The sequence below is a fragment of the Taudactylus pleione genome, unplaced genomic scaffold (genome assembly GCF_031769625.1).
Source record: "Taudactylus pleione unplaced genomic scaffold, aTauple2 ptg000086l, whole genome shotgun sequence".
Classification (NCBI taxonomy): Eukaryota; Metazoa; Chordata; class Amphibia; order Anura; family Myobatrachidae; genus Taudactylus; species Taudactylus pleione.
The window spans coordinates 5,927,583-5,943,202 of record NW_028284488.1 but is presented as its reverse complement, the minus strand read 5'-3'; the positions used below and the strand labels follow the sequence as shown (position 1 = coordinate 5,943,202).

General features: G+C 41.9%; 1 protein-coding gene across 1 annotated transcript; it reads right to left on the bottom strand.

Moving 5' to 3' along the window:
• Nucleotides 1–4,703: 4,703 nt before the first annotated feature.
• Nucleotides 4,704–15,180, bottom strand: LOC148529137 (carboxypeptidase A1-like). The gene is made up of 11 exons (XM_088468886.1): nucleotides 15,116–15,180; nucleotides 14,373–14,454; nucleotides 13,963–14,097; nucleotides 11,841–11,945; nucleotides 11,598–11,699; nucleotides 11,058–11,156; nucleotides 10,290–10,400; nucleotides 10,070–10,160; nucleotides 9,536–9,735; nucleotides 7,372–7,456; nucleotides 4,704–4,891 (listed from the first exon to the last, which is right to left on the bottom strand). Exons 1-11 carry the CDS (start codon nucleotides 15,178–15,180, stop codon nucleotides 4,704–4,706), a joined length of 1,263 nt encoding a protein of 420 aa, XP_088325012.1.
• Nucleotides 15,181–15,620: the final 440 nt, after the last annotated feature.

Genomic DNA, 15,620 nt, shown 5'->3' with positions numbered 1-15,620 from the left:
TTTTATATTTTGTGGCTACATCAATCACGCACATGTTTTTATACATATAGATGATGTTTTTTTAGGATCATTGTGTAATAAATTGCTTTTTACAAGGATATCAACTGTCCATTGATATATTTTTCATATATAGATCAGCGCTGGTATTTCTTCACTTATTTGTATTACTCTTTTTTAGGGGTTTACATCCCCTATATACCAGCAGCTCTCTGACAGCGCTCGGTATTTGTGTGTTTTTATCTGGATAAGATACACTAGTTTGCAGGATTCTATGATCTGCAAACTCTCTTTGTTCTAGGGAATGATTGCCACCTAGCAACAGCTGGTGGGTTAGGTGAAAAACCTCCCGACTCTGCTCAGAAGATAGAGTAAAAGAAAACTTTCACTTACCTTCTCACACATGCCGGTGGAATGTAGCAGTGCCAGTGCAGTGGGACACTAATGCGCATCATGTGCACACGCATAGGAATATAGGCACTAGGCCCCGCCCACTGAGTTAGATTTTTCAGAAGCTTACAGATGGCAATCGTGAGTAGAACAAAAAAAAACTTATTCCTTTGTATCCTACCAACAAAGCAAACAGGAAACCATGTAGAAGCAGAAAATTAAGTTAACTTGAAACGTTTGTAAATGTAAACATGACATATTTATTAGACCAACTGGAAATCAGTAGAAGGAGGGATTATAATGCTGCCTCAAACCAAGAACATAACTCAGGCTCCCACGAGCTTGCAGGAACTACCACAGAGAAGGAAAAAGTTATTTCTGTTCTTTAGGGGTGGGACCTGCTGCTTTTTCTGTTCTCTTGAAGCGCCTGGAATCAAGGATAGATCAGGTATAATAAATAATACTGTAGCTTAGAGAACACAACTAACAGACCTAGAAATGTAAAGGGTGGGTGCTGTTGCTAGGTGGCAATCCTATTCCCTAGAACAAAGAGAGTTTGCAGATCATAGACTCCTGCAAACTAGTCTTTGTTCATCGGGAGGCTTGCCATCTAGCAGCTGGTGAGCAGACTACCACATACCTGGTGGGTGCTCTAAGAAATTCTATCCTTTGAATGTCCGAAGGCCTCCAATAATGTTTAACAACAGTACATCTGGATGACCGATGCACATCCTGCATTATGGACTGCAAAGGCAGACCTCTAGCAGCAGCCAAAGTAACGGCTGCTCCACGTAGGGGGTGACTCTTGAAGAGAGAAGTGTCTATCCCTGAGCTCTGCATGGCAGAAACTATCCAGCTCCTGATCGTAGAAGGCCTAGCCAAATGAAAGGGCTTACAACAAATGATGAAGAGGTTGGAAATGTCACCTCTAATCGGTCCTGTGAATGTGATGTAAATTGATAGACATTCGACTATGCAGAGGTTAGGATCGGACTGATCTTTCACCAGGTCGAATTCCACAAGGGGGTTTCAAATAAAACTGGCCTTTGTGTGTCCTTTAAGAATGATATGAAAATCCTTCGGGGTCATCCATGGTTCGGAAGTGTGGATCAATGAAAGCTCTGCACCTCTGGCAGCAAAGGCCAAAGCTAGTAGTGAAGCCAGCCCCTGTGAAAGGCAGAAAGTGGAAGGAATAGTAGCTAATAAGTTTAGGAAAGGATTAATGTCCCACATGGAAGAGTTTCAGGTTGTGGCCTAAGATCGGCCATTACTCACCTCAGCGTCTGTTTCCCCTGATCTCTAGAGCGGTCAGATGCCAGATGCAGCGGCGAGTGATGCGCTGAGGATTATACCTGAGGTTTGCTAGGACATCCATGTGCTCGCTCCGTGATGTGGTTTCTGCGGTTACCATCATGGATGCAGCCATGACTGTCTGTTCTCACCTGACTTAGCAACCAATGCTATCATTGGGTAAAGGGTATCAGCTGACAGTATCCTCCAATGAACTGCTACCATAAGGTATATAACCGGGTTCTGGACAACAGGAAGTTGCCTGTACAACGTTGTTACTTCTAGTGTAAACTTGCTGTTGCAGCGTTCCAGGTGCCAAGCTCCGTTCTCTCTAGTGACTTGTTCCTAGTGTTTTCCACGATGTGTGTTCTCAGAACATCTTGTGAGTACAATCTGTTAGAGTCATCCTCTGTGCTAGCTCTGTTTCTTAAGCCACAGTGTGCATACTTTTTTACATAATTCGAGTACCATCTTGTGATACCATTCTACTGTGTCAGTGCTGCGTCTGAAGCCACAGTGTGCATACTTAGTACAGCATTCAAGTACCATCTTGTGATACCATTCTCCTGTGTCAGTGCTGTGTCTGTAGCCACAGTGTGAGTACTTAGCACATAATTGAAGTACCATCTCGTGATACCATTCTCCTGTGTCAGTGCTGCATCTGAAGCCACAGTGTACGTACTTAGTACTTCATCCAAGTACCATCACCTAAATAATTCTATAGTGACAGCTCTGCATCTGAAACCACTAAGTGTGTACTCAATACACCACTTCAGTACAAACCTCTAATATTTTTCTCCTGTGCTTTCCCTGTGATAGTGTAATTAAATTTTTTCCCACTGGTCCCGGATACCTGACCAAAGGGCCACAACCTGCTTGCTGGGTGCAGCTTAAACCCAAATCCCGCTTGGAGTGGTCACTGGTGAACACCACTCCCAGTAAGTTAGACTCCGTGCCTTTGGTCAGGTCTCATCAACATCCGGTACTGGTGGATGAGGAAGTCACTCCTCAACCTCGGTCCACGTCTTCTAATCTCGTGGCAGAGAATCACCTTAGCGAGAACGCAACAAAGAGTAGCGTGGGTATTATGGCCTAGAGAAAAAAATGCCCTTAAGCAACCTAAAATATAACTTTATATGTTTGTAAATCCAGGGATTAAGAGTGCCAGGGCTGAGCCATATGAGCGTATTGTGGCAGAGGCTAAGCCTGTTTCAAGTTTAGTGTTAAGACATTCCAAGTTGAGTTCAGAAGGGAAACAAGACGCATATGAGTTCCGCCAGGAAATAAACTTGTCTATGATGGACTGGTATCTAGACCTCATTCTGGGTCTGAGGGAAGCATTTATCAAAGCTACTGAAGAGGCTTAGAGGCTGGTGTCAGCAAGCAGCAGAGTAATGTCACTCTCCACATGCATTGTGGAAGTCCTTGTAATAGATCTGAAGTCCTCTGGAAGCAGTCCCTGAACAGTCCTAGGGGAATTTTGGGTCCCTTTCGAAACTGGGTTATCAAGGGGAACTAGATTCTGGAGGGCCAGACAGGGTATACCAGAATGAGGTGAGACACTTAGCCCGCCTTGACTTTATAGAGCACCTTCAGCAGCATGGTGGGAGGGAGAAAGGCATATGGAAATGACATGGCATCCATATAAAGAGCGCCTTGGGTTCAGATTTTGGACACAAAGGCCCGTATTCAATTAGACGCAAAAAAACGAGATCCGCTAAAAAGTTTTGCCGATCACAGCTTTTTGCGTGTTGGAAACTTATCTCCGTATTCAATTCCAAATACTTTTCGCGTCTGCGGAAAGTTAATGCAATGTTATAGGCTGAAAAGATTCGCCTCTGAATAGCAGGAGAAAAGAAGTGCATTTTTTTTGGGGGGGTGCAAAGGTGAGGAAAACACTCAGAACCCTTGGGACAGCTCCCCAAAGGAAAACTGTGTCAAAAAAATCCCTAAAAAAAGTTAAGAACAACGCAAAAAAGTACTTTCATTTTTGGGGTGAAAAAGTACAAAGTGGTGGGACAAGCATAAAAACTAGCGAAATAGACTTTTGGGGGGTCTGCAAGGATGGGTTAGGTGTTGTTTTGATTGCAGATGCTTGCTACAGGTGTGTTTTTCATGATTTGTTAAACTTCACTTTATAGACTTTAAAATATGCAAGCACCCATTTTAAAGTACCTCAAATTTGACAAGACTACTTATTTTCACCAGACAATACTGCTTTATGCCATTCTTCACCACTTGTGCAAAGACGCTAATAAGAAGCTACTGAAACAACTTAAGTACCCCAAATGGCTTTATTAGAGCTATTCTGGGACATCTACATTGATCCCCAATGTTAGTGCACCTTTTTGGGGGGTTCAGGCTAATTTCCCCATTTCTGACAGCGGTTTCCTGATGTTCTGACATCGCAACTTGACGTTTTCACGTGGTTTGGAATTGAATAGGGCGAATAGCGGGGGGAACTAGAGAGGCTAGTACTTATCTGGAGGCCCTTAACTCCAGGAGGTTGAGGTGGGCTGATGATTCCTGTGCATACCACTTCCCATTACCGCTTTGTGTTTTGTGAATGCTCCAACAGCCTGCGAGTCGTCGGAGGTGATAACAATTTCCTGGGGAGGAGGTAAAAGGGGCCTGGGATGAGGTAGCGGATGGGCTGTCCAGCGTTCTACCGCATTGCCATCTTACCGATGACGCATTTTGAAAGATGCTGCATGCGCAGAAGAGAACAAAGACTCTGGCACAGACACATTTTATCAGGTTATAACCAAGATTGTTGCTAATAAACTCCACCTAGACTGGAGATATTCCTCTTTTTTCCAGCCCTCTCCTGTTGACTTTTACTCCTATGTATTTAATATTAGACATCTTTTCATAGCAAGAAACAAAAACACTTTCTGAGATGTTTTTTTCAATGCTTATTAAATTTCCTTAAATGTTTAAGTTAGTACAATATCTATTTAAACAGTAATAATGACTAGTTCAGTCAGTCTAAATAAGCATCTTTATTACATTTAACAGTCTATTGCTTAATAGGGGTTGTCACGGGTGTGCTCAATAAGCGTAGTAAGGGCCAGCCAGGTCTCCTCAGCGGTAGGAATGATCTGCTTAGCGGGCAAGGCGAACCCATAGCGACCAGTGTCCCGCAGCTCAAAGCTGAACGAGTACTTGATGCCCTGGTTGTAAGTCCAGTCAATGGTTCCACCACTCGCTTGGTCTGCAAGGTAAAATGTACAGTTGTTAATGATAACTAAGACCTAATAAGTAAGATAAGTACAGAAATGTACTGTTTAGTATTACTTTGTAAAATGCTCCATGGAAGCCATTGCAACTTGATATTTTTAAGTCTATTAAAATGCATTTTCTTATACATGTAAATTATTCAGTACAAAAACAAAGTGAAAATACAACACAGCGAGCATTTAATGGTGACTTCTCAGGAAAAATAATGAATGCATTTGTTATAAAGCAAAGATGCAGCATGAATGTGAATAATATATATATATATATATATATATATATATATATACACAAACGCACACACATTATATATATATATATATATATATATATATATATATATGTATATATATAAAGTCCAATTGGCACTCACTTATTTCTTGACAGCCGCCTGGGTGCTCCCGTACTGGGTAATACAGTAAACACTTGTTCAGCACTTGTATAAGTACACAAACTCACGGGTCACTCCAGGGCTTGTATGATAGAAAAAAATGTTATGCTGTATCTGCATACAGCATAACATTTTTTCTATCATACAAGCCCTGGAGTGACCCGTGAGTTTGTATATCTATATATATATATATATATATATATTTATATATATATATATATATATATCTATCATTATATATATATATAGCAATTACGGCCGGCACTCCAAAGGGCTAAAGATATAATGTGCACCTGGTGCCTTCCTAGATTACCTATCCCTGTGTTGGGAAGGAAAAAATATATGCAGCAATGGGCGCCACTCCCGGCGACTTCACAAAACACACAAACGCTCGTGATATTAAATCAACGTTTCAGAACTCTATTGAATAAAGAGCCTTCAATAGAGTTTTGAAACGTTGATTTAATATCACGAGCGTTTGTGAGCTTCTTGAAGTCGCCGGGAGTACCGCCCATTGCTGCATATACATATATATATATATATATATATATATATATACCACCTCCACTTTACAATGCCCCTAATTGTGGCTTTGCCCAGCAAAGGGTTAGGCTATGATGATATGTAGAACTCAGACCAAACCATTGTCATTGAGATTCAGGAGGCCGGTCTACACTTTCTGGACTCTGGGCCTGATTCATCATTGATCGCAATTGCAACAGCGTACGCAAATCGGTTGATGGTGCGCACTGCGCATGAGTATGCACCGCAGTGTGCGTGTGTGAGTTAGCAGGGGAGATACCCAGGCGTGCCTGTCCATTTGAACGCCGTTACTTGGGTGTGCATATATTAACTACGGTGACAGCATACGCGGCTTGTGTGAGGTCAGACCTGTTGTAATTGTGCGTGAGGGGCCGATGTTACTCGATGGTACCGATGTATATGCAGGATTGTAGACGGATGTGCAAAAGCCGATGCAGTCCCTAGAAGCCGTGGGGGTGTACTTTCACAAGTTCCCCTGCCAGCTGTAATGTGATTTAGGTGCTGCAGCTAATGCTTGTGCGCATGTTCCTGATTTTATCTAGAGGTGCATGTTACACAATCAACAATTGGTTAAAAAAAAAAACAACCAATCGGAACAACATTTAGTGATTTCCATTTCATGGTGGCAAACATCAGACTGCCACCATCAAATGGTAAAAACACTACCATCAGAACAAAAACATCGATGGTTAGTCACCATCGGATTCTGATGTTCATCCCTACGCTGAACCTGTAGGTGGACTCCGGCCACCACTCCTCCACCGTGAAGTGCTCCTTCTCCGTGATGTTCCCTCTCAGCCACTCGCCCTGGGCGAATTGGAGGCACCTCCCATGGAAGTCAGCTCTTTTCTCGGACAGGGGCACCATGGCGAGGAAGCTCAACAGGAAGCCCAGGAACTACAGGGTACATTGTGCAAAGAGGACATTGCTCATCACCATGTTCGTCAGCTTGGGAGAGGTGTGCATGGAGGCTGCGGAAATATGCACAGGTGCCCCAGCCCTGGGGACATGCTGCTGATAATGATTATGGTAGCTGCAATACAAATCTCTCATCCATGACCCTCCTGCCCTTCCCAGCATATCCCAGTGGATGGGCCCCAGCCAGCTGCATGGTGGCAGAGGGGGTTGTGGTGAGAATTTTGAGTTGCAGGGAGCAGGAGTGAGAAGCAGGTGGTTGTGGTGTGATGCATGAGGCTGTGGTAAGAAACAGGAATGAGAAGCAGGGGCATGTGGTGAGATGCGAGACGCTGTGGTGAAATACAGGATGCTGTGGTGAGATGCAGGGAGCAGGACTCGGGGTAAGAAACAGGAGGTTCTTGTGAGATGCAGGGGACTGTAATGACATGGCGTAGGTTGTTATAAGATGCAGGGGGTTGTGGTGACAGGACGTAGGTTGTTATGAGATGCAGGGCGCTGTGGAGAGATGAAATTGCTCCCGTGTGAAGTTGGGATGGGTCACTAGTTTTGAAATAAAACACTGTAGAACTAGTGTATACAATTTGGTATGTTGATGTAATACTCACAGATGGTGGTGATGATGTCTCCATATGTGTACGCTGTACCATACAGGGAGGTCAAAGCATTAACTGCAGTTTTAGATAAACTGTTCTAAAAAGAAAATGGGTCAAAACATTTTAAAGGAAATTAAGGTATAGATATCGACATAAAAAAACAAAAACATTTTTTTTTAAGACAAACTGATGTTAATAATAATATATGCCAGAATTTGTACCCTGATCCAAGATATAATTACATATTAACTTTATTCTTACTATATACACAACAAATAATGATGTTGTGTATTTCAGAGTGCATATCACAGAAATATAGTAATTAAATGACTGTTCCTTTATAGGACAATCCTGGGATTGTACTGTAAGAGGAAACAGATGCAGGAAGAGAGAGAACCTGCTAAATGGATATACTAGGGCTGATGCTGAGTGAGTACTGCGCCAACTGACATAATGCATCTTGTGACAAATTTGCTTTGCGCATGCCCACAACTGTGTGCACCCACATGTATGCTCATGCAGATATGGGAGATTCTGCCACTTATGCTTGCCTGTACCTGGAGAGGCAGGATGGGGCATAATGTGGGCTTACTATCATAGGCCAAATACAGTTAGGGCTTATTTGCACAATTGCGTAAATGTGTAGACTGGATAAAAGCCTGATACGCCTGATCAGGGGCAGTTGGAAATAGCAGATAACAATGATGACGGTTCCCAGCACTATCAAACTACTACTATTTGGCTATTTGTGAATGATCCTGAGTCTGACTGGCAATTTCCTCATCGTTAGGTCATGTATCAATGTATCTAATCAAAACATATATTGTTTTATTTTACATGTGATGAGATATTGTTTCTGCTGTATCAGAGAGGGGTTTTTGAGTTTAAGTGAAACACAATTGTGATTGCATTTGTTGCACATAAAATAAATGGAAAAAGTAGGACATAAATATCTGTGAGGTATATCTGGCCAAATCCAGGCACATATGCTACTGTTACCGACATTTCTGAAGATAATTGCCACTTAGCATATGATCACAATTGCCTATGTCTTATGGGGAGCAATTGTAGACAACTCTGCACTAGGCCCATTGTGTCTACTTAGGAAACTAAACTGTAAGTAACTAACAGTGTTATAAGAATCAAATAACTCATCATTGCAGTGGCGGAACTAGCGGCGGTGCAGCCGGTGGCTAGCATTGGGGCCCGCTGTGGTGCAGGGGCCCATAGCCGCCTGCATCCAACAGCGCTGCTGCACCCACCGCCAGTGTCCCCCGTGCCCCACAGTATTTAAGTGTAGTGCAGACCACAGTGAGAGCGGTCCACACTACACAGTAACAAACACACCGCCGGCAGCGGTGGCGGTGTGTTGGTTATAGCAGCCAATGAGAGTCAGACAGACTCTCATTGGCTGCTGAGTCCACGGAGGGAGCCGGCTGGAGCTCAATCATGAGCTCCGCCTTCCGGATCCCCCCGCAGCGGGTGATGGGAGAGACATCATGACGTCTCTCCGATAGTGCAGAGCGGGCCCAGGAGGAGCGGACAGTGGTGGTCGGTGCAGGAGCGGGGATTCAGGTAAGTTGTGTTTTTTTTTTGTGTTTGTGTAAGGGGCACGGGCACTGGCACTGGCAATGTATATGGGAGGGGGGTGCTACTGGGGGCACTGTATAGGGGGGTGGCCCCTACCAGGGGCACTGTATAGGGGGGCTGCTACTGGGAGCACTGTATGGGGGGGCACTACTGAGGGCACTGTGTAGAGGGAGTGGCCGCTACTGGGGCACTGTATACGGGGACTACTACTCTGGGCAATGCATAGGGGGGACTACTACTGGAGGCAATGCATAGGGGGGACTACTACTGGGGGCACTGCATAGGGGGGGACTACTACTGGGGACAATGCATAGGGGGACTACTACTGGTGGCTCTGCGTAGGGGGACCACTTCTCCGGGAACTGTATAAGAGGCACTACTGGGGGCAATGCATAGGGGGACCACTACTGGGGGCACTGTATATGGTGGCACTGCATAGGGGGACCACTACTGGGGGGCACTGCATAGGGGGGGCCAAAGCATAGTCTTGCAGCTGGGCCCACCATTCTCTAGATCCGCCACTGCATCATTGCATTACATGATTTGCAGACACACACATTCAACAAAACAAATAATAAGAGCATACCAGTTCAGCATAGTCTGGGATACGAGTATTGGTATATCCATATGGGAAGAGGAGCATCTGGGAATAGCTGTGGATAGAAACAAACCCCTTGATCTTGCCATGGCTCTTTACAAAATCCACAATTGCTTTGACTTCTGGCTCAGAATGGGCAGCACGTCCTCTATAGGTCTCAGTACAGGGATTTGAGCTAGATCCAGCACCTATGGACCAATGCACAATGGAGATGTAATTAGAGTCATAGTATTTCCAACATGTGCACTAATTTAGAGCCCTTTTAACAGAAATATATTTAAACATATTACAACTTGATTTTGGGTTTCCAAATGCATTGGCACAGGCAAGATTAGAAGTGTATTGATATGTTAGACATATATACTAACTCTTAATTATACAAAATGTCCAACAGCTGTAAACTAGTATACATGGGTTCTCAGAATATATTAATCCAGTTTTAAAAAATAAAATATCTATCATATTTCTCAGGTAAAATAATAATTAGTATGTGTAACATAATATCAGTTCCACTATTGTTACCGCCAAAGCCAGCATCCCAGTTTCTGTTGGGGTCAGTTCCGATGCAGGAGGAGCCAGCATTGGGGGATCTGGTCTTACGCCACATACGGTTCTGTAATGTTTCATATTAATTATTAATGCAACAAAACACTTTCTGTTTAGCTTCTCATATGAAAACAGCAGTAAAGTACAGAACAAAACATAACAAAGATAACAGCATAATAAAACTACAAATATATACCGAAGTGTGGGAGAAAACGTAGCCATCAGGATTGGTAACAATTTCCAAGAAGATATCCATTTTGTTCAGAGTGGCAGTGAGAGAAGCGTCATGACCATAATCTGTAACAATCTGTGTTAGAGCATAAAAACAGTTGTTCTTTTAAAACTTCACTTAGATTTTCATATGTGTTTTATGTAGTGGAGTGCTTTTACTTAAGCTGAATTGAAATGAACATAAGTTTATTGCTTGCTATAAAGGCCTTATAAGTGTATGATGCTAACAATGGAGCATCGGAGGCTTTATTCCATCAAGATAACATGATTAGCTTGGCCGATTAAAGTATACTTTTTTTGTCCTGACCTTAAATACATTGAGTCTGATTCAGTGGTGCACGCTAATGCAGCTGCTGTACAGAGGCGCTCACCAACTGTGGTGCTAATCTGCCGCTGTGCTTATTGAGACGCACCTTCGGCCGCATAACTGTCACACCATTGAACATTGCATCAGCCCTATCGAGCCACAGATTATCCGTATGAACATGATCGAAATCAGTGCAATTGGGGCAAAAGATACAGTCTATGACCATTAGACATCCGTGTCTGGCTAGCAAGACTCTGTTACCATCCCAGAAATACCACTGAAATTGCCTCTCTCTGCAGCTTTTCGGCGGTAACTACTGCGGCTTGGACGTATGCGCAGGCTGAAAACATCGGCGGCTAGTGCTAGTGCACCTCTCAATCAGGCCCAATGTCTTACACTAGCCATACCAGAATTGTGATTGTGTACCTTTTTAGCAAACCAGATTCCACTGGCCTGAGTGACCCACTCACGGGAATGAATACCGGTGTCAATCCAGAAAGCTGGGCGGTTGGCTCCAGTACTAAACTAGAAGACAAATTGAATAGTTAATTTATAGCATAGATAGACATGTAACGTTATAGCATAACTAAGTTATTTATTTTATTTGACAATTCGTACAGCACATAGTACTGTATTCAAAGGTTGAGTTTGCTTTGGCGGCTCGCAATTAACTCATGGCATTAGAAAACGTGCAATGTTCCATTTTAGGCTTCAAAGAATTAGCATGATCTTGTGCAACATGTGGTTGAACTGACTCAGTCAATGTTGTGTCCATTTAACTTGCTCTAATATTAAGATGTTTTTTTTTAAACGTTTTACAAATCGAAATGAAAAAAATGCAGAAGATACTAACCAGTAAGGCAGCGTACAATGACAAATGTTTACAGCAAAATCAAAAGGTTGAGTATATTGAAGGAAAGATACACAAGTATTTGTATGTCGCCTTAGAGGGTGTATTCATCTTACCTTCAGAACATTCAGTGGGCGACCTTGATAACTTTTACCGATCTCAATTTTGCTCACCAAACCAGGATTCTCAGCCACCAAAGTGTCAATAAAGTTGTTAATCTGTGAACACATGATTTATGAGCAATACACTGTTCTCCTAAAGTTACACCTAGTGACTCATCTAGAGTGACTTACAGTTGCTGTGTGCTGGACTCAATGAGATGTTTTACTTTGAAAGCACCAAGAGGTTTGATGTCTTACCTCATCAAAAGTATGGTAAGTAGCATAGTTAAAGGTGTCCGTGGAACGGGCATTTTCCATGGCACGACCAATTTTCATGTCTCTCTTCTCTTCATCCAACAAGGACTGTTATGAGATAAATAAGGGAGGGAATAACGCATAATTTGTCTCATGTATGGGAAATACGGACTATAGATGTAGACACAGATAAATTGTTTTAAAAATCAAAGCTGCATCAATTACATGTAGCTTGTATCTTGAGGGTAAGATAAAGACACCTTAATTTGCTGAGAAGGTGTTCATCAAAACTTATTGTTGCATTTTAGGCCTCATTGAACTAGAATTAGAACATATTCTCATTACAACTCCTGTTCATCCGTGTATCCTATTTTAAAGTAATTGAGGATAGAACAACCTTTGACTCAATATCATCAGAAATATCACAGCAGCACAGAGTATATTGGGAGATGTTTGCTCTGGTATTGTTGAAGGCAGCTGCTTTTCCATCTTTGTGTGAGTAAGTGATGGCAGATCTTCATGTGCCAGGCACAGTGTCATGTTGTGTGGAGTGGATTGGAGGTAATGGAGAAACCACTGACATTGAATGTGGTAACTAGGTTTCCAGCAGCTTACAGTAGTAATGTATAGCGAGGCTCCTGGTGAACTAATGCAGAATTAAATTAATGAATATTAACTTAATCATGTAGAATTAAATAAATATCTCCAACTTTGTGGATTGGTGGCTGTTTCTAGCAGCAGTTACAGAAGATATAAGCTTCTTGTCTGCACACTTAACAGATATATCTGCAGATCGAGTGATCTGCAGATATATCTGAATATGTTGGATGTTCATACACACTGAATGACCATCATCTTGCAGGCAGCCACGGGTCCCGCTGGCTGGGAGGCGGATCGGGGGCGGGGCGCCCCCTCCCTGCGGCTGCCGCTGTGTGTGTATGGGCGATTGGCATATCGCCGTACACACTTGCCAATGGATAGATATGTCTGCAGATATATCTGTCCATCGGCTGTGCAGTACAGCCAATGCGATGTATTTGTGAACGACGACGTTTACAGGCATATTATCTGTACACACTGGCCAACGGGCAGCAGATATATTGGCTGATCAATTGATTGGCCAGTGTGTACCCAGCATAACTTAGTTATCTTTTACTCAAGTTTTTGACTACATACCGGCCTGTTTGTTATATAACAAGTGTAACAGTGTTTGTTCAGTAGTTCACTTGATTAAAATGCATATAGACATTGCGATCTGGCTATTCAGTATGAAACTGACCAGATGAGCAATTTGGCCACACGCAAGAATAGCCAATATTCAATCTATGACCGCATACATTGTGCAATGAGCAGGGTCATTATTCAATTTGCTTTTCTTTTAAAAAATTTTTTAATCCCACCCACATTACAAATGCTGGTCAGTTTGGTAATACTGACCAATTAATATAGCACCATGTATGTTTAGCTTCATGAATATCAACTAGGGTTTTGTTTACTTGTCTGCACTTGTATAAAGTCACAATTCTCCTAATGATGCCGTGCCAGAGGGCAAGAAAATTAATGGATGTTGAATCAAGTAACTATGGCAGTTTTAGACTAAAGCTCGCCACACATCTAAAGATTATCTGTCCAACCAGCCAACTAGTTGATTGGTTGGAATGAAAATCTGGTAAGGTATGAAAGCAAATGACAATCAGCAATTTGCTCCCAAACGCTGGAAAATTGACAATTTCTGTTGTTTGAACAAATTGTTTAGATCAAACATTTAACAAACTTGTCTGTCGGCCATTTTCACCTGTTTTCTGTCATTTAGGAGCAAATTGCTGATCATCATTTACCCCCATACGTTACCAGATTTTCATTCCAACCAATCAACTAGTTGGCTGGTTGGACAAATAATCTTTAGATGTGTGGCGAGCTTTAGACAATCAGGAGATGGAAAATAGCTGCAAGCAACAAGTTTATAAACCAAAAACTTCAACAAACAATATTGCTAATATTACAAAAACTGAACATATTTGTCTTTCGCTGACTCTTTTTCCTCTTGTTACCTGCTCATGGTAAATTAAATTGTCCTAATGCAATAAATGAAAGACCCATATACATGCCAGAAAGTGTCATTAACCTGCAAATCATGGATCATGACGCTGTACTGAATGTTGTTGAACTCCAGATAGATTTTTACATCCTGAAGAGTGAAGAATGGCACACGGATGTCAATGAATCTATTGGGTTTTGAGGGTTCCTGCCAGAAATCGAGCTGCAAAACATAAAACAAATCATGAGTCAACTAATTTTGGAGAAATTAAAAAAGCAACATATGCATTGTATTCTCATAAAACCATAATCTCCAAATATCTTTTGAAAAATATGTTAAATATTTGCTAAAAAATATTACAAATTTGCATTGTAGCAAATAGTTATTTTATTCATGTTCTACTAATTCCTATTATGTCTCAGTAAATGTACAATTACACACTTAAATTAATCAGTATATCAAAGTAGATAAATGGATAACAGGTAGAGTTTGGTTACCTGCAGATCCTCAAAGTTTTCCAGTTCTCGTACCAAGTTCACCTGCTCCTCATTAGCTGGGAGAATTCGCAGGACCTGTTGTCTGTAAAACATTTGGGGAAAATCATGCTTCACTGCAGTTCCACAACAAAAGTAATCCCTGCAGAATTGCCTGAAAACTATACTTGCCATTTAGTACCTACATTCCCTTTAATTAAGCTACTTGTATCTTGTAGTTACTCCATGTATTAGAAATAATGGGCATTATGTACCAGTTGCAAGTTGCCTCAGAGTGGTTTACTTGTGGTGAACTAGCCTTGTACTTAGATGGCCAGCCATCAGTGCAGAAATGGATTACTTCTCACCGGGTCTACTGGCACAGTGGTCAGATATTAGAATATATGAATGGGATTAGATATATGAATGAGATGATATAGACAAGTACAGCATAAATGTGTTTTACAGTAATCCCACCATATCTGTGTCTTGCCACCACAATACTGACATGTTATACAGTGTGTATAGAGGTGAAAATGGATCTGGCTCGTCTTCTTCAGCTCTGTTGTTTGTGTTATGTTCTGTGTCGATGCTCTGATGATGGAATAGTTTTATGGAGAATATTTTAAATCAAACTCCTGGCTGTACCAGAGCTGTGTAATTTAATCATATAAATGTATCTAGCACCTATTTGTGTAAGTCTTTTCCTATTAATATAAGGACTAGGAGTAAAGAGAAAGCTTTACCCATAAAGATTCTGTACTTACCCTGTGAAATTCTCCAGACTGGTGACAGCGGCCACCAAGGCAAGTAATGCCAATACGCCCTTCATGTTGGGATTTGGTAGAGCTTTGAACAAATGAGACAGTGTATATATACTGTTCTTTCTACAAAGAAGGTCGAATGCGTCCTAGTGATTTGGCAGTGCCTGGTGTACACCTGTCTTCTTCTCACATCTTCTCCATTAACATGGCAAGAGCAAGCCACCTGTTAGCCAGGTATTATTATCCCATGTGATACTGTGAAACAGTGCTGTGAAATAATAGGATGCTGCAATTTTGTATTATGCAGTATACAGTAAACATCTTGACATTTGACCATAGTCAACAATGGTAAATGCATGATCCTTACAACATTCACATCATAAACAGAAATGCTCTAGTTATTGAGTGTGTGCAATTATCATTTTTCAGCTGCTTTTTTTTAATCAGAGTTCAAATGTAGGCAAGCCGTAGGCAGCTTAATTTGCAGAGCATAGTCAATTAAATAATA

What these genes read in the sequence shown, in the direction of transcription:
- LOC148529137 (XM_088468886.1), bottom strand. Translation starts at nt 15,180, where the DNA reads ATGAAGGGCGTATTGGCATTACTTGCCTTGGTGGCCGCTGTCACCAGT. An exon ending in CTTACCATACTTTTGATGAG is followed by an intron (nt 11,700 to 11,840) that starts GTAAGACATCAA and finishes ATGTGTTCACAG; the next exon opens with ATTAACAACTTTATTGACAC. An exon ending in AGACATCATCACCACCATCT is followed by an intron (nt 4,892 to 7,371) that starts GTGAGTATTACA and finishes TTTACCTTGCAG; the next exon opens with ACCAAGCGAGTGGTGGAACC.